The sequence below is a fragment of the Salmo trutta genome, chromosome 20, assembly GCF_901001165.1.
Source record: "Salmo trutta chromosome 20, fSalTru1.1, whole genome shotgun sequence".
NCBI lineage: Eukaryota > Metazoa > Chordata > Actinopteri > Salmoniformes > Salmonidae > Salmo > Salmo trutta.
The window spans coordinates 45,074,683-45,091,245 of NC_042976.1; the positions used below are offsets into that span (position 1 = coordinate 45,074,683).

Sequence of the window (16,563 nt, forward strand, 5' to 3'; positions counted from 1 at the left end):
TCCAATGTGTAATCAAAGATGTGATCAGTGAAGACATCCTCTACAATCATTCATGCAACAAAAAAAAACATAGGTGTACTGTTTGTAATCAAATGTAAGAAATTAAATGAAACAAATGAAATGAATGAAAATAAAACATAACGTTTAACACGCATTCATTTGCATTAAGCATGTTTTGATCATTTGGGGAAAAAAATCGGGAAAAAGCTTTTGGCATGGCGAATCAAAGCTTGACATTGGTCTGCATTGATGTTGTCACGGGCCTCATCCATGGCCCGAAGGAGGGTGGCACGCTCATGGGGATGGCTATCATACACCGTCCACCGCCATGCTGTAAAAAATCCCTCAATATGGTTGAGGAAAGGAGAGTATGGTGTCTGGTATAGGGTCACGAATCGGGGATGGGCTCAAAACCATGCCTGAACCACCTCTGCATGGTGGAACCTGACATTGTCCCACACAATGACATAGGTGACCCCTTCACCTTGACAGGCCTGCTCAAATTCATTGAGAAACACAATGAGGTGTACAGCGCTGTAGGATCCAAGTAATGGCCTCTGTCCTACCACACCATCTTCAGAGATAGCTAAGCACATGGAGATGTTTCCCCCCACATTGTCCAGGCACTTGGACAGTCGCCGTTGGAAAATGAGGTTCCGCCCGCAGTTGCCGAGTTTTGGCCAGGTTGAAGCCCGCTTCATCAACAAAGATATACTTGTGATGGTTCACAGCAGCATCAAGCACTGTCACCCTCTAAAAATATATTTTGGTTAGTTATTTTTGCAGTATAGTTCCAATATGATATTGTGAAGTAGCATGTGCATCTAATAGTAACAGAAATACAGTATATAGTGCTGTACCTGAACATACTCAGCCCGCAGTTGTTTCATCCGGTCGTTATTTCTCTCAAAAGGCACCAGGTAAATGTGTTTCATAGATACCTGGTGCCTCTTCAAAAAGCGGGCAATCGTTGTTAAGCTGATTGGCAAGGTGTCATCGTTCTCCTCAATGGCCTGCTTTATTTCGGACAGCCGTATGTCATTCCTGGCCCTCACCATTTCCACCACTTTGCACTCCTGCTGGTTGGTCAGCACATGGCCAAGGTCACCACCATGGGGTCTTCAGTCAATTCTGAGGGTAGAACAGAGTATACTGTCAATAGATCATACTGTATGAATACTGTAAAAAAAAAAATTGAATTTACATGCACTACAAAATGTAATTTACTGTAAATGTAATGGTAAAGCATAGTGCATATCCTGCAGACTTACTGGTTTTCTTGCAGAAATGTTGTCATGATTTTCAGATTGGGGTGAACTAATCTGGCAGCCTCTGCCATGCTAAGGTCTCTGCTTACCACATGGTCAACGACGATGGCCCAGACTTCATTAGACACAACAGTTCCCTGCCATCTGCCTCCCTCTCTCTGATGTCCACCTCTTTGACGGTGCCCATGCCCACCTCTTTGAACTCTTTGACGGGGCCCATGCCCACCTCTCCGACGGGCCCCTTGTCCACGAGCTCTTTGATTTCTTCCTCTCCCTTGCTGTCTATCCTGCTCCATGTTGAAATTGCAAGTGTTCACACACCCCTTTGAGTAGCCATTATGTATGGTTATCATGTATCAGTTAGATGTTTATACTTTACAAACACACAAAATCCAAGCCAGTTTAAAATCTATAGGTTTAACAAATGGTTAAGTGATTAACCATTAAGCACAGTTGGATTAAGTGATGGTCAAATAGCCAGCAGCATACCACCCTGCATCCTGCTGCTGGCTTGCTTCTGAAGCTAAGCAGGGTTGGTCCTGGTCAGTCCCTGGATGGGAGACCAGATGCTGCTAGAAGTGGTGTTGGAGGGCCAGTAGGAGGCACTCTTTCCTCTGGTCTGAAAAGGATCCCAATTCCCCAGGGCAATGATTGGGGACACTTCACTGTGTAGGGTGCTGTCTTTCAGATGGGGTGTTAAATGGGTGTCCTGACTCTCTGAGGTCATTAAAGATCCCATTACACTTATTGTAAGAGTAGAGGTGTTTACCCTGGTGTCCTGGCTAAATTCCCAATCTGGCCATCTAATCACCCCTAGCTTATAATTGGCTCATTTATCCTCTCCCCTGAAACTATTCCCCAGGTTGTTGCTGTAAATGAGAATGTTTTCTCAGTCAGCTTACCTGGTAAAAGAATGTATTTAAACAAATGAGAAGAGAATCATATGAAAAGTATTGTGAGCATTGCATTTTGAAAGGCAATTACTTTATACGAAAGGTATTTCTAGTGAAAAAGTTACTGTGTGATTGTGTGTGCTGTACTTAGTCAATTGAAGTCGTTTTTAACTGTACTGCAGTTGATTGGTGAAGATTACAGGAACATACAGGTTATTGGGGTTGACATCCATATAAGCGTTATACTCCGATTTGTACCTCAACATTGTGAAATTCACATATACAAATAGCCTAAATGTAGTCCAATTTTGCTCTGGGGCAATGAGGAGATTCAGGATCTTTCGCCCACAGCATATTTCCCCACGCGTTTCCATGACATTTGCATTGTTTTGGTCAAGTTCTTTTACTGCATTGTTAGTTGTTGCTATACTCAGCCAACGGTGCTTGACAACCGTGAACACTTGGCGCAGGCGCATTTCAGATGAATAATGCATTGTGGGATTGGACGCTATTGACATAGCGACAGGAGAGCTGGTAGAAAAACAGTCTTTTTCCTATTTTTATCAATAGTTTTGGGAAAATTATCATTCCAACAGCTGCTATGAACGCGTCAGTGGCCAAAAAGACCCAAGACACTTTGGGGAAAGTGATAAAGAAACCGCCGCTTACTGAAAAACTGCTCACCAAACCGCCGTTTCGATACCTGCACGACATATTCAGTGAGGTGAGCGATTATTTTACTGGCTAACGTTAGCTAGTTACGTTACCAGTTACAGAGGTAGCAAGCTACATAACTTATATTGGTTTTGTGGGATTTTTATATCTAGCTAACATTAACCCTTGTAAAAACTAGCTAGCGAGTTAGCTAATGTTAGCTGGTTATTTACTCATGAAGCAGTTGAAAATATTTCCTTCATTAAACAAATGAAATATATGCCACTGCACTTGCTCACTTTAGCCATCTAACTGCTATGTCGTTTTGTCACAGGACAAGTGTTGTGAGGGTGTTATGAAATGAGGCCTAAACATCTATTCTAGGTGACAGTCAATGAGTTTCTCGAAATGCACCAGGATTGCTTGTTTGGAATAGAACTTCCTTAAGGTATGGTGTTAGGGGGGTCAAATAAACAACTTTTAGAGCTGAACATACCAAATGATACAACGTACTGTAAGAAGCATAGTGCACTTTGCTTCATGTCAGTAGGCCTTACCATTGATGAGATATTACAATTTCAAAAGGTCACAGGAGATAATAAGTCAATGGCAATGCCTTTTTCCAAAATTGGCACCAAAATGACACAGTTGGACTCAGACTAACAAACAAACTCAAATATCTCAAGCCTTAAGAATGACAACATGATATTTTCAGGGGTTATACAATAATATGAGCATGTTAAAATGAAATGCTCTATATATACAAAAGTATGTGGATACCCCTTCAAATGAGTGGATTCAGCTATTTCAGGCACACCCATGGCAGACAGATGTATAAAATAGAGCACACAGCCATGCAATCGCCATAGACAAACATTGGCAGTAGAAGGGCCTTACCGATGAGCTCAGTGACTTTCAACGTACACTGTCATAGGATGCCACCTTAACAAGTCAGTTTGTCAAATGTCAGCCCTACTAGAGCTGCCCAGTCAAGTGCTGAAGCGCGTAGCATGTAAAAATCTGTCCTCAGTTGCAACACTCACTACCGAGTTCCAAACTGTCCATGGAAGGAACGTCAGCACAATAACTCTTCGTCGGGAGCTTCATGAAATATGTTTCCATGGCCGCACACAAGTCTAAGATCACCATGCGCAATTCCTAGTGTCCACTGGAGTGGTGTAAAGCAAGCCGACATTGGGCTCTGGAGCAGTGGAAACCCGTTCTCTGGAGTGATGCGTCACACTTCACCATCTGACAGTCCGACAGACATATCTGAGTTTGGCGAATGCCAGGAGAATGCAATCTGCCCCAATGCATAGTGCCAACTGTAAAGTTTGGTGGAGGAATAATGGTCTGGGGCAGTTTTTCATGGTTCATACTCGGCCCCTTAGTTCCAGTGAAGCGAAATCTAATGCTACAGCATACAATAATATTCTAGACGATTATGTGCTTCCAACTTTGTGGCAACAGTTTGGGGCATTTTCTTGTTTCAGCATGACAATGCCCCTGTGCACAAAGCCAGGTCTATACAGAAATGGTTTGTTGAGATCGGTGTGGAAGAACTTGACTGGCCTACACAGAGCCCTGACCTCAACCCCATCGAACACCTTTGGGTAGCTTCAGACTAGATTACCTGAGAATCTATTTGACACCATTTTAACTTTTTTAAACCATAGCAATATATGCATGAAATTCAATGCATTTCAATGGCCATTCGCAACTCCTCCCAGACCTTATATGCTAGACTCACCAAACCTTTACCCCTGCCTTGGACTGCACTATGTGTGTGTGTGTATATGGTGGTGGCTGCTAACCTTCCTGATAGCTACTCTAGCAAAGGTGAGATTGCCAGTGTTCATAAATGCGTGCACAACAAACCTCTTTCCAAACAGATTCTTGGCTGGGTCTTTCTCCTATTTATTAGCATCACAGATAAAACATTCCATACAGGCAGAAGTCATTACAGTAGGTGCATCTTAAGTGCCATAGTTCGTAGTGAACATGTAAAGAATACAGGCCTATTAAAGGTAGACTCAGCGAAGGATGTTGCCTCGAGCAGCATCGCAGATTTGGAGATGAGCGAGATGCAAGACTTCACTCTCTCACAGTATTTGCACATGTGCACAGGTGTCAATCACGTCACGCTGTTAGAGCGTGGTAGCTGGGACACCAAAACAGTGGTTAAATTGAGCCTCGTATTTCAAGGCTCTTAGTTATTGCGGAAATTGACCCACTATGCTGTTTACTTTCTGCATTTACGTCATATCGCTGAGTGTGCCTTTAATATCAAACAAAAACAGAATGAGCATCTGTACGTTTCACACAACCACCCTAGACTGCTGTGTGTGTGTGTGTGCTTCCATTTATACAGACTAATTGGTCAGAAGAGGGGTAGAAGAGTCCATCCAGACGAGCAAGATATCTGTTAAAGGTGAAAAATACAGGCCTATTAATATCAAACAAACAGAAACAGAATGAGCATCTGTAATTTCACAAGTGTGTGCAGACTGGCAATGATGGCTGAGTTATTTGTTAGGGCTGTATGCAAATTGGAGTGGGTCTGGGATGATGGAGTTGATGTGTGTCATGAACAGCCTTTCAAAGAACTTCGTGATTGGAGATTGCAGTAGTCATTATGGCAGGTAGCCTTACAGTTCTTGGGAACAGGAATGATGGTGGTCAGCTTGAGATTTGGGGATTACCATGAATATGCCTGCCAGCTGTTCTTCGCATGCTCCGAGAACGCACACTGGAATACCGACTGGTACCACGGCCTTGCGAGTGTTGACCTGATTTAAAAACCTTACTCACGTCGGCCTCAGAGAGCGAGATCACGGTGGGGGCCCTCTTGCATGGCTCAGTGTTGTTTTTGTCGAAGTGTGCATGAAATGCATTGAGTTCGTCTGGTAGAGAGGCATCACAGCTGGGTCGTCCTTTGTAATCCGTAATGGACTGGAGCCTGTGTACCTTGTTCCTATGTGTGAACTGTTTTCAGGAAGCTAGGCATATGTCGCACATCACAGGAGAGCCATCTTAAATTTTTTGGGGGGCAGAAATGCCTTCTGGAAGATATGAATTTTCATGTGCCTTAATAACAAACATGTATGCCATCTGTAAATACGAATACAATTGTTTAATTATGAGCCTAGTTGCTTTAGCCACGGAAAAAGTCAGGAACCTTCCAGCTAGCCATGATTGGCTGAGATAATGGATGGGCTGGACATGCTGAGAGAGAAGTTCGGATTGGTCTGCCATGTAGCACGCTTCTGTCTATAACATGAGCTGCTCGGTACGTGTAGATAATCCTTGCTACTGCGGCTTTTTTGAAAGATATAACGTTAGCCATGGAGAACTGCAAAAGTTTTGCTGCTGCTCTCAACAACATTGCTGCCCTGAATTTAGCAGGTGCTGTTGACAAAGATCAGTGCAAAAAAGTTGTGATGGACTACTTTCTGCACACTGTCAGTATGATCCGAAGTGACTTGACACAATGCAGACCAAACAAGCTGTAAAAACAAAATTGAGTTAAAGGGGTACTAGTCTGCTGTTGAGCGTTCATCCATGTATACGGGTAAGAGTCTAGCTACATTTTCAGATATTATACGGTTCTAATTTTGTCAGTCGTTTTCATTACAAGTTAAAGCATACTGTTAGCTAGCAAGTGAACATTAGCTTGCTGGCTCGCTAACGTTACGTGTATGACCTGTGTAGTAATATTATTTGTATCTCAGAAATCCATTTGCATTGCTAGTTATAGGGTAATGTTAGCTAGCTAGCTAACACTGAACAAAGTTATTACAGCATTTCATGCATGGTGGCTAGCTATGACAATCAGTTTGTAATGCTAGTAGTATGGGTTGGGATTATGGTTCATTGTTTAGCTAGCTAGCTACATGTCTAAACGAAAGACTCTACTTCGCCAGATAATTACATGACCCATCAAGTTAGCCAGGTGTGTCTGGGAGTGATTATGGCCATCCATTGTATTTCAGGAACATGTGTACATGTCTGGACAATAGTGACTCATCCACTTAGCGAGAGGGCTGAGGGGTGGTTATAGCATTTCTTTCACATGACCCATCAAGTGTATCTGGTAGGGGTGTGCCGACGTGGCCATACTCATAGTCGTAATCGTATCGTCGGATCGGATGATACTCGTGATCAGAAAAAACAGAAGTGTTTTAATATGCCTAAATAGATGTTGTCAAAATACCTCCCTGCACGTTCTCACTGCAAAAAAACTGCAGATTAGAAGCAGCACACGGAGGGGTGTGTGTGTCCTCCAGCTTGCAGGGGGCAGCCAAGTTTGCTGTCACTCAGTCAGAATGAGCATTAGCGTGTCATCTTTTTTTCCCTACCCGTTTCCACATTTTAATAGCAAATGTCCTCGCCATGTGATTGCTCCTACCTGCTACTATGATAAATCTGAATGATCAGACAGAAAACATGCAAGGAAAAGTGATCGCGTGAAATTATGTAGCGAGTGGACAGAGATACAGCTTCACTGTATCCAGTCGGATCAACGTAAAGCCCGCCCTTCTCTTTACAGACAGGCAAACTAGCCAGTTTTAGTTATTTAGACTACACACATGACTGACTCAAAGACAGTACAGTATGGCTTAGAAACTCTGTGACTGACACATGAGAAACATGCTTGCTGGCACCCAAAAAACAGTTTTTCTGATCACAGATAATTACAAAAATACTCTGATCATAATCACATCCTAAAAATTGCCCATATCCGTTACGATACTCGTTTTCTCCAATTAATCGGCACACCCCTAGTGTCTGGGTGAGCATCATCTAATAATTATAAAATATTTGTATCTAGACATTTTCTATTTTTGATATTGCAACTATCCAAATACGCAAGTAACCATTGACTGTATCGTTTACACCTTCTATATCTTGTGCATGTGACAAATAAACTTTGAATTTATTTGATATAATGTGTGTTTACCAGAGACGCTAATGTGAAGAACAACATTACCTGCACCAAAGTCAGATTAGGATATAGGCCTAGATAAAGTGTATTTTTACCTGGAGTTTTTCCTTATTGTAGGCTACTACTTTTACCTCTTAAGTCTTTGTTTTTTTTTACTACACTACCTTACTCACTCACTCTGTTTAGCACATGACCTCACATGTGAATCCTTAAAGAGATGGGTGGGGTTAAGGCTTAAGAGGGCGTGAAGGTTGCTGAATAGGTGAAGACAAAGAGGAGCTCACCAGTAGGTGTACCAAAATATTCACTGGCCGTTTTCTCAAAAGTGGGGTTACAACTTTCAGAATTACTTTCCCATTGTTCCTTAACTGCAGTGTATGATAGATACAGTTGAAGTCTGAAGTTTACATACACTTAGGTTGGAGTCATCAAAACTCGTTTTTCAACCACTCCAAAAATGTGTTAACAAACTATAGTTTTGGCAAGTCGGTTAGGACATCTACTTTGTGCATGACACAAGTACTTTTTTCCAGCAATTGTTTACAGATTATTTCACTTATAATTCACTGTATCACAATTCCAATGGGTCAGACATTTACATACACTAAGTAGACTGTGCCTTTAAACAGCTTGGAAAATTCCAGAAAATGTCATGCCCTTACAAGCTTCTGATAGGCTAATTGACATCATTTGAGTCAATTGGAGGTGTACCTGTAGATGTATTTCAAGGCTTACCTTTAAACTCAGTGCCTCTTTGCTTGACAGCATGGGAAAATCAAAAGAAATCCTCCAGGACCTCAGAAACAAAATTGTAGACCTCCACAAGTCTGCTTCATCCTTGGGAGCAATTTCCAAATGCCTGAAGCTACCAAGTTCATCTGTACAAACAATAGTACGCAAGTATAAACACCATGGGACCACGCAGCCGTCATACCGCTCAAGAAGGAGAGGCGCTTTCTGTCTCCTAGAGATTAACGTACTTTGGTTTGAAAAGTGCAAATCAATCCCAGAACAACAGCAAAGGACCTTGTGAAGATGCTGGAGGAAACAGGTACAAAAGTATCTATATCCACAGTAAAACAAGTCCTACATCGACATAACCTGAAAGGCTGCTCAGCAAGGAAGAAGCCACTGCTCCAAAACCGCCATAAAAAAGCCAGACTACGGTTTGCAACTGCACATGAGGACAAAGATTGTGCTTTTTGGAGAAATGTCCTCTGGTCTCATGAAACAAAAATATAACTGTTTGGCCATAATGACCATCGTTATGTTTGGAGGAGAAAGGGGGATGCTTGCAAGCCGAAGAACACCATCCCAACCGTGAAGCATGGGGGTGGCAGCATCATGTTGTGTGGGTGCTTTGCTGCAGGAGGGACTGGTGCACTTCACAAAATAGAGGGCATCATGAGGCAGGAAAATTATGTGGATGTATTGAAGCAACATCTCAAGACATCAGTCAGGAAGTTAAAGCTGGGTCGCAAATGGGTCTTCCAAATGGACAATGACCCCAAGCATACTTCCAAAGTTGTGACAAAATGGCTTAAGGGCAACAAAGTCAATGTATTGGAGGGCCATCACAAAGCCCTGACCTCAATCCTATAGGAAATGTGTGGGCAGAACTGAAAGTGTGTGCGAGCAAGGAGGCCTACAAACCTGACTCAGTTACACCAGCTCTGTCAGGAGGAATGGGCCAAAATTTACTCAACTTATTGTGGGAAGCTTGTGGAAGGCTACCCAAAACATTTGACCCAAGTTAAACAAAGTAAAGGCAATGATACCAAATACTAATTGAGTATATGTAAACTTCTGACCCACTGGGAATGTGATGAAAGAAATAAAAGCTGAAATAAATCATTCTCTCCTATTATTCTGACATTTCATATTCTTAAAATAAAGTGGTGATTCTAACTGACCTAAGACAGGGAATTTTTACTAGGATTAAATGTCAGGAATTGTGAAACTGAGTTTTTAAATGTATTTTGCTGAGGTGTATGTAAACTTCCGACTTCAAGTGTGTGTGTGTGTGTGTGTATATATACATATACCATTTTTTTTTTCTAGCTCTGAGTCTGTCACACATTGTCCTTCTGCTTGTTTGATGGCTCTGCAGAAGTTGTAGCAGGACTTGTACTTATCCGTGTCCTAAGCCGTAGCCTCGGAGTTGAGGGCCAGGCAAGAGTAATTCAGTGTTTGTAAATAAATAAATAAATAAAATCAATATATATTTGTTTTACATTCTTTGGGGAGAACCCTGGAATGACCCAAAAGGCTTCCCCTGGTAGAGGGTTTGTTAGTGGCTGGGTCTGTGCCACAGGCTATACCAAAGAATGAATATCCAGGCAGAGAATATCCAGCAAAGAATATCCAGGCAGAGCAGCCTTTACAAAACTACATCACCTGGACACAACACACTCTCTCAGCCAGTGTGAGGTCTTAGGTAATTCAGGGTTAGTTGCTTTTGACCACGTGCTGTTCCCACAAGCAGCAGAGTTGAGTACACTGTTGTCTCTTTCTAACTCCTTCAGTTTGTTTCACCTTTCAGTATATGCTCATACATATTTGATTAAGTGTGTTTGCAAGCGTGACTCCATTGTACTGATTATCCAAGTGTTTTCCCCCACTGAATCTAATTGTAATAAAGTTAAACTAGGACATAGGCCTAGTGGCTAGTGCTCTGCTGTGTTGACCACAACTTCCACTTTCATATTGTAGCAGTAAAAAAAAAATAGCCCCTGTGTTAGGCTACTGGAATTGTCTTTAAAATCATAATGGGGTAACCACTGACCAGGCTCAACTTGCCCTGGCTGCCATAAATTGGCCATCTTTCACTTAAACAATGGGGATGAACCAACCAGAAAGAGGGTTTCTGGATATGAGTTTTAAAAAAATAACCTGGGGCAACTTCAGAGCAGGCACAACTTGCCTGACTGCTCAGTTCACTTGCCCCTGACAATAGACCAACCTTTAACGTCAATCCCTGCAATGCATTCTATCCTCTCTCCTACAGGTGATCCGGACCACTGGCTTCATGAAGGGACTCTATCTAGAGACAGAGATGAAGTCAGACAATGTGAAGGTAAGACATTTCCTCCATTTGATTACTTGATGGAGGTCATTTGTGAAACTCAAGAACAGATTGTTGCAGTAGGCCCCCTGCCTATGAATATGTTGCTTTGGCCTAATTGTTATACTCCAGTGTGACAGATCTAGTGAGTTATTGTCTATTGCACAGTTATTATGAAATAAATGATACATAGCCTAGCGCTTAGGCCTATCCCATACAGGTATTGCTCTGTGAGCTGATAATGAATCAGCTGGGGGCTTTTTAACACTGAGTGAATAGATATCATCTCACTGAGTTTGTGTGCTTCTGCCCACACTTTGTGTGTGTGTGTCACTTCCAGCAACCTGCCTGGGTGTGAAAAACATCCAGCCATGACACGACGTGATGACATGAGTGTAACCCATGACAGCCCCGTGTAGCTATATAATCTAGAGTGGCCAGTGGGCTGTGACTCGGGCCTTATCAGAGAGGTGGCTTAACACCGTACTGTTGTGTGTTATCAGACCACTGGTTGACCTCGGATAAGTATCGGGGTGAGTGTTTGCGAGACAACCCATTTTCTCACACAAGAGAGCAGGAGACTGTAAACAAATAGGGTGGCCTTGTCCCCCAAACTCACCTGAGATCAGTTTCAGAGAGACCACCTGTAATTGGTTGAGCTTGCACAGACAATTAAAACCCTTTAATGCGTACGATCACATATTTGTGTGGTTGAGTGGTCCTGCAGCATACCAAATACGTGATTGGAACAGTAGCAACAGAACGTATGATGCAACAAACGTGTCTAAACAGCATTGTTGTCTGAAAATCATCTAAACAATGTTTTGTACTGATGGGAAATAAAGGTCTTCACAAATTTATTCCTCAATTTCACCTTTTTTATTGTAAAAGGTAAATTCAAAATTCATCATCCAAGCCTCGCATGAAACAGATCCACAGCCAAACTCATTCCATAAACCAGTCTAAAAAAAAAAACTGTTTGCGCTGACAAAAAAAACTAAACACAAGTTAGCGACCTAACAACTAGACTTGTTTACAATGTACCACATCTCTGGTGAGCACAATGGAGAAATGTAATATTGTTGTAATTTGTGTCAGCTAAGCTAACAGCAGCTAAATTATTTTGGAAAGCTGTGAGTGCTATCATATAAAAATATTGTTGCATTTACAACTTGTCTAAGTCCTATCGTCAACTGATTTCAGCCAGTGTATGGCTGTGGATTGACTGCATTGTTTGAATGAAATGTTGGCGTATTGGCAGTTATTTAGAAACGTTTATGGAAATAAAACTTTCTGGCTAGCTAACAAACAAACGTACAGGGCAGATAAATTCTTCAAATTCATAATTTTACACTCTTATCACAGCACTGGCAAACCATGGTTGACCAACTCCCTGACCAAAATGGCTGACCTTTATTCCGTCTTAAGAATGTTCATGTCCGTTCTAGTATTCTTATTCCTAATTCTATGAAAGAGACACTCTTGGCTCTGGCTCGTCCACTGCTCTTTCTCTCAGGCCTTTAAATGTCACCTGTGTTGTGAAATCCAGGTTCTGGAGAGCTTGGGGGCTGAACGGTGATAACAGAGCACCGTGCTTGATATCAGTTATCACTAAGCCCAGGTTACTTTAGTGGCCAGCGTAATGTTACACTGTTGGCATGGAGCTTAGGTTGTAGTCTCAACTGTGCCTTTCTGGGAACAGATCACAGATGAGGACACCGTTTTGGAATGGGCTGTCTGTACAGTGTAACACCCTTAGTTCCATTGTGCGTCGGTGTGTAACTAGAAAAGGTTGGGATTTCCCTCAAGTGCACATGGTGAAAAGGGGTCCTTCATATTGTTCGGTTTCTCACACACACACACACACACAGTCTGCATGAACTCTCCAGTAGTCATGTGTACTATGATATCAATGGAGGGCGCACATGAGAAAAAGTAGGTGAAGAACCAAGACTCAGCAGTAAGGGCTGTTGCGGTCGTGGAATTTCTAATCGCGGTAATTGGCCAGGACCGTGAGGCTCGTAATCTAACGCCTGCCTCAGATCACCTGTAGAACACCGAATTGTGTAGTTAAAAGCACTTTATACACAGAAGATCTCCGCTAAACAAAGAAACACACGGTTTATCCATCTCTCTCTGACCGCCGATTACTTCGGCACAAAGTTGCCTAGAAATACAAGGTTGCCAATGTCTTTGCAGTTGATGCAAACAAGCGACATATAAAAAAAACTAAAATATGCTTCAAATGAAAACCAGGATGGCTACGTTTAAAATATAAACAGTATTGAAATACATTTCATGTTCAATCAATTGAGTTCTATTTGCTAATTTGTAGGCTACTGCCTGGAATTTGTCTCAATATATTTCATGATGTGTAGCCTGACGTGCGCAATGATGTGCCAAATCTGTGATTTTATTGCATTTTTATTGGGTAAGCATTAGAATGCTTTCTCTCTAGGAGCTGATCCGTCATCAGTGTTATGAAATAATTCTAATGTTAAGGAAAGATTTGAATTGAGAAAGCTGATCCGAGAGCAGCGGCCACTTTTTTTCCCTAACTATAATCGTAATAACAATTTGAATGGCAAAAACTTTGCTGCCATAGGAATGGAATGCATAGAACGGGGGTCCCCATATTCAAGTCAAGGATGGCATAATGGGAGGACTGGCGAATGTACCCAAAGCAGGAAGCATACCCATGTTCTGTGATTTTTATTTGTCAACTAAACTGACATTACAAAAAATACATTCCATTGCATGAGCCACATCAGTTAACCCCTTACACTCGTGGGAATTGCCCTACATGGATAGGGCTAAAATGAAATCTTTCTTACAGAAGAAATATGGAACGCATATGCTTAACCATGGTAGCAATTAAAACTGAGCATTTTGGAGATTATGGGGAAATTATTACACTAAAGCTGAGGACAGTTCACAAGACTAAATCCAAACATTACTCTGATTTTATGTGCAATTTACATTTAGTACTTTTTGCCGCATTTGTTTAACGAAATCTGGATTTCAGTAACATAATAAGAATGTTCTTGGAAAATGTGGGGTAGGTGCAACATAAGACAAAAGGTTGACACGGGTTTGAGTGATAGGTGTAAGTGGTGTTTCCAAGTTGCCACATTCCTCTCCAAAGTGTGCACAGTTCCTAAGTCATTTCAATGCACTTTTATGACTCAATGTTTTGAGTCTTCAACTATAAGGTGATTATAAAAAATAAATGTAAAAAATGTAATTTTTTTTTTTTTTTAATTATTTTGCGCTCCTACCTATACCTTTTTTGAGGAACTAGATCAAGCACACGTCGTTTTTTATGTTGTTGTTTGGAACACAGCCCTGAACACAGACCTTTACACAATTACTCTTGTTGTTGATGCAATCCAAAAAAACGGGCATAATTTGAAAGCTTGTTCTATTGCCAACATAACTAGCTAAATGATAAAGTATGATCTTAGTGCTAGGCTTTCACAAGGCAATTCAGAGAAGCCGATTGTAGTTTTGGTTTGTGTATAGAATGGATTCAAGAGTGCATTTAGATGTGTGGTCCGCTGCAAATTTCCTACACAGTACAACACACGGGCTCATTCTGTTCAGGACAACCCCAGGGTGTGACGCCAGGTTATCTTGTAACTAACTCTACATCAAGCATAGTGATCATAAACTTTGACACTGTATAAAGTATTACATCAGTTTTATGATATGGAGCTGTGAAGTGCCCGTTTGGCTTGCTTGCATGACATCAAAGCGGTATTTATAACCCTCAACGTCTCATAGTTCAAAATATATTGAGTCCTCGTAATTTGCAGCTTTTCCCCCTCACTCAGAAAACAAAAAATGTGCTAAAGTTGCCCAGGTAGCGGGAGGGATTCGGGAAGCTTCTTGTCGCAAGTGGTGCTCAAATTCAGAACGTCTGTCAGTCAAAACCCATACAGAGCTGTGAAGCGGAGACCCTGAGCTCTGACGTCCTGTATAGCATGTAACTGTACAGCCACTGCATTTTCAACCCGTATACGGTTAGGAGTGTAAAGGGCTACCATCATTTGATTGAACATTCTACATTACCATGGAAATTATTGCGTCACAATACCAGGCAGCCATTGCGCGTGTACCCATTAGTTTAATAGTCAAATTGCTAGGGTTAGCGGTTCCAAGCCCGTTCTATTAAAGTTTTCTTAAATGGTTCTGACGTTTTATTTTAATTTCATGACTGTCTTCATCCATAACAGTCGTTTATACGGTAATTGAGCCAGACCTACTCAGCGGTTTTGTTATGCTAACCTCAGAGGAGAAAAAAAAAACATTCCCATTTGATGATGGTCTTAAAGTAGTTGTTCTCAGTCCTTCTTTCAATCCCTTTCGACCTCTCTCTCTCTCTCTCTCTCTCTCTCTCTCTCTCGCTCTCTCTGCGCAGGATAAGGATGCTAAGATGGCGTTCCTGCAGAAGGCCATGGACGTGGTAATGCTGGTGAGCGGCGAGCCCCTGTCGGCCAAGCCGGCACGCATCGTAGCCGGCCACGAGCCTGAGAAGACCAATGAGCTGCTGCAGGCTATAGCCAAGTGCTGCCTCAACAAGGTCGGTCTGCTTGGAATCATCCGCGTTCATGTACACAAACACACACACGGTCCGCAAAACGGCCTAAGCAACATACTGTAACATTGCCCCAAATACATTTTACATAGACAGGAGAGGGCACTTCTCCCAGACATTGTAAAGAACACAAGATGGGCTAATTCTTGCTGCAAGTACTTTGAATGGTCGTTTCTGGCGTACATGCACACTGGAGGAAAAAAAATGTCACACATCAACATTAAAACAGAGTAATCCAGATAAAGGTCATGCATGTTTACGCACACTACTGGAGCTCCTGGGTCTGAAGAGGATCAGTCTAGTACATTTTAATTGGACCCTGGAGACAGCCAGTGTAAATAAAGGGCTTTGAGCTCAGGGGAGCTCTGCCATGCCTCCCTGAGGTTTCATTGTAGCAGACTGTTCATACACATGTAGATTAATCGAGTAGCTAGCATACACAGCATTGATTGTAACAAGGACCACAATGGAAATAAGTCTGCAGACTTTGTGTTTTTAATCCTCAATAATTTATGTGTTGTTGTACTCGAATGGCTGAGGCAACTAGATATGTATGCTACACATGTCTTTAAAAAATGTATTCAATTAATTATTGACAGACAGGTGTGCAGGTTATTCTGGACAAAGATTGATGTGTGCTAGTAATCTGCACTCCCCTTATAATACATCACCTAGAAAGAAAATGAAAATCCCAATAAACAGACTTCATGAAAATGTACACAGTATGGTAGAATGTGAGTTAACGATCATGACTGTCCCCTGTGTCATGTCGTCCCCAGCTGTCCAGTGAGGAGGCAGTGAAGCGGGTGCTGGCAGGGGACAAGCTGGACCCCAAAGGGAAGGCCAGCACCTCCCGTTCCCAGGACAAGGAGAACCGGGAGGGACGAGAGCGCCACAGAGACCGAGAGGTGAGACCAGACACCTAGAACTCATCGAGTGGACAAGACTTATCCCCTCAGACCATTCCAATTCTATGGATGAGAATGCCAGACATGGATATCTGTCACCACTAGTTTTTGTCATTCAAAAAACGTTTTTTCTTTTCAACTTTAACCTCTAACTGCATCTAGACTAGTCATACAGGGGCCGTACTGCTGTGACTGTTTATTTTACCACAATGTGTTGAGGCTGGCGGGGATGGT

At 42.1% G+C, this 16,563-nt stretch overlaps 1 protein-coding gene across 2 annotated transcripts in view; it reads left to right on the forward strand.

Moving 5' to 3' along the window:
- The first annotated feature begins 2,654 nt into the window (after positions 1 to 2,654).
- The window catches only part of LOC115156169 (TRAF3-interacting protein 1), a 41,550-nt gene continuing 27,641 nt past the window's right edge, over positions 2,655 to 16,563 (forward strand). For both annotated transcript variants that reach the window (XM_029703515.1, XM_029703516.1), the window contains exons 1-4: positions 2,655 to 2,885; positions 10,768 to 10,836; positions 15,245 to 15,406; positions 16,201 to 16,329. In XM_029703515.1, the coding sequence (XP_029559375.1) occupies positions 2,763 to 2,885; positions 10,768 to 10,836; positions 15,245 to 15,406; positions 16,201 to 16,329 (483 nt within the window). In that variant the 5' untranslated portion in view covers positions 2,655 to 2,762. The remainder of the gene's footprint in view (positions 2,886 to 10,767; positions 10,837 to 15,244; positions 15,407 to 16,200; positions 16,330 to 16,563) is intronic.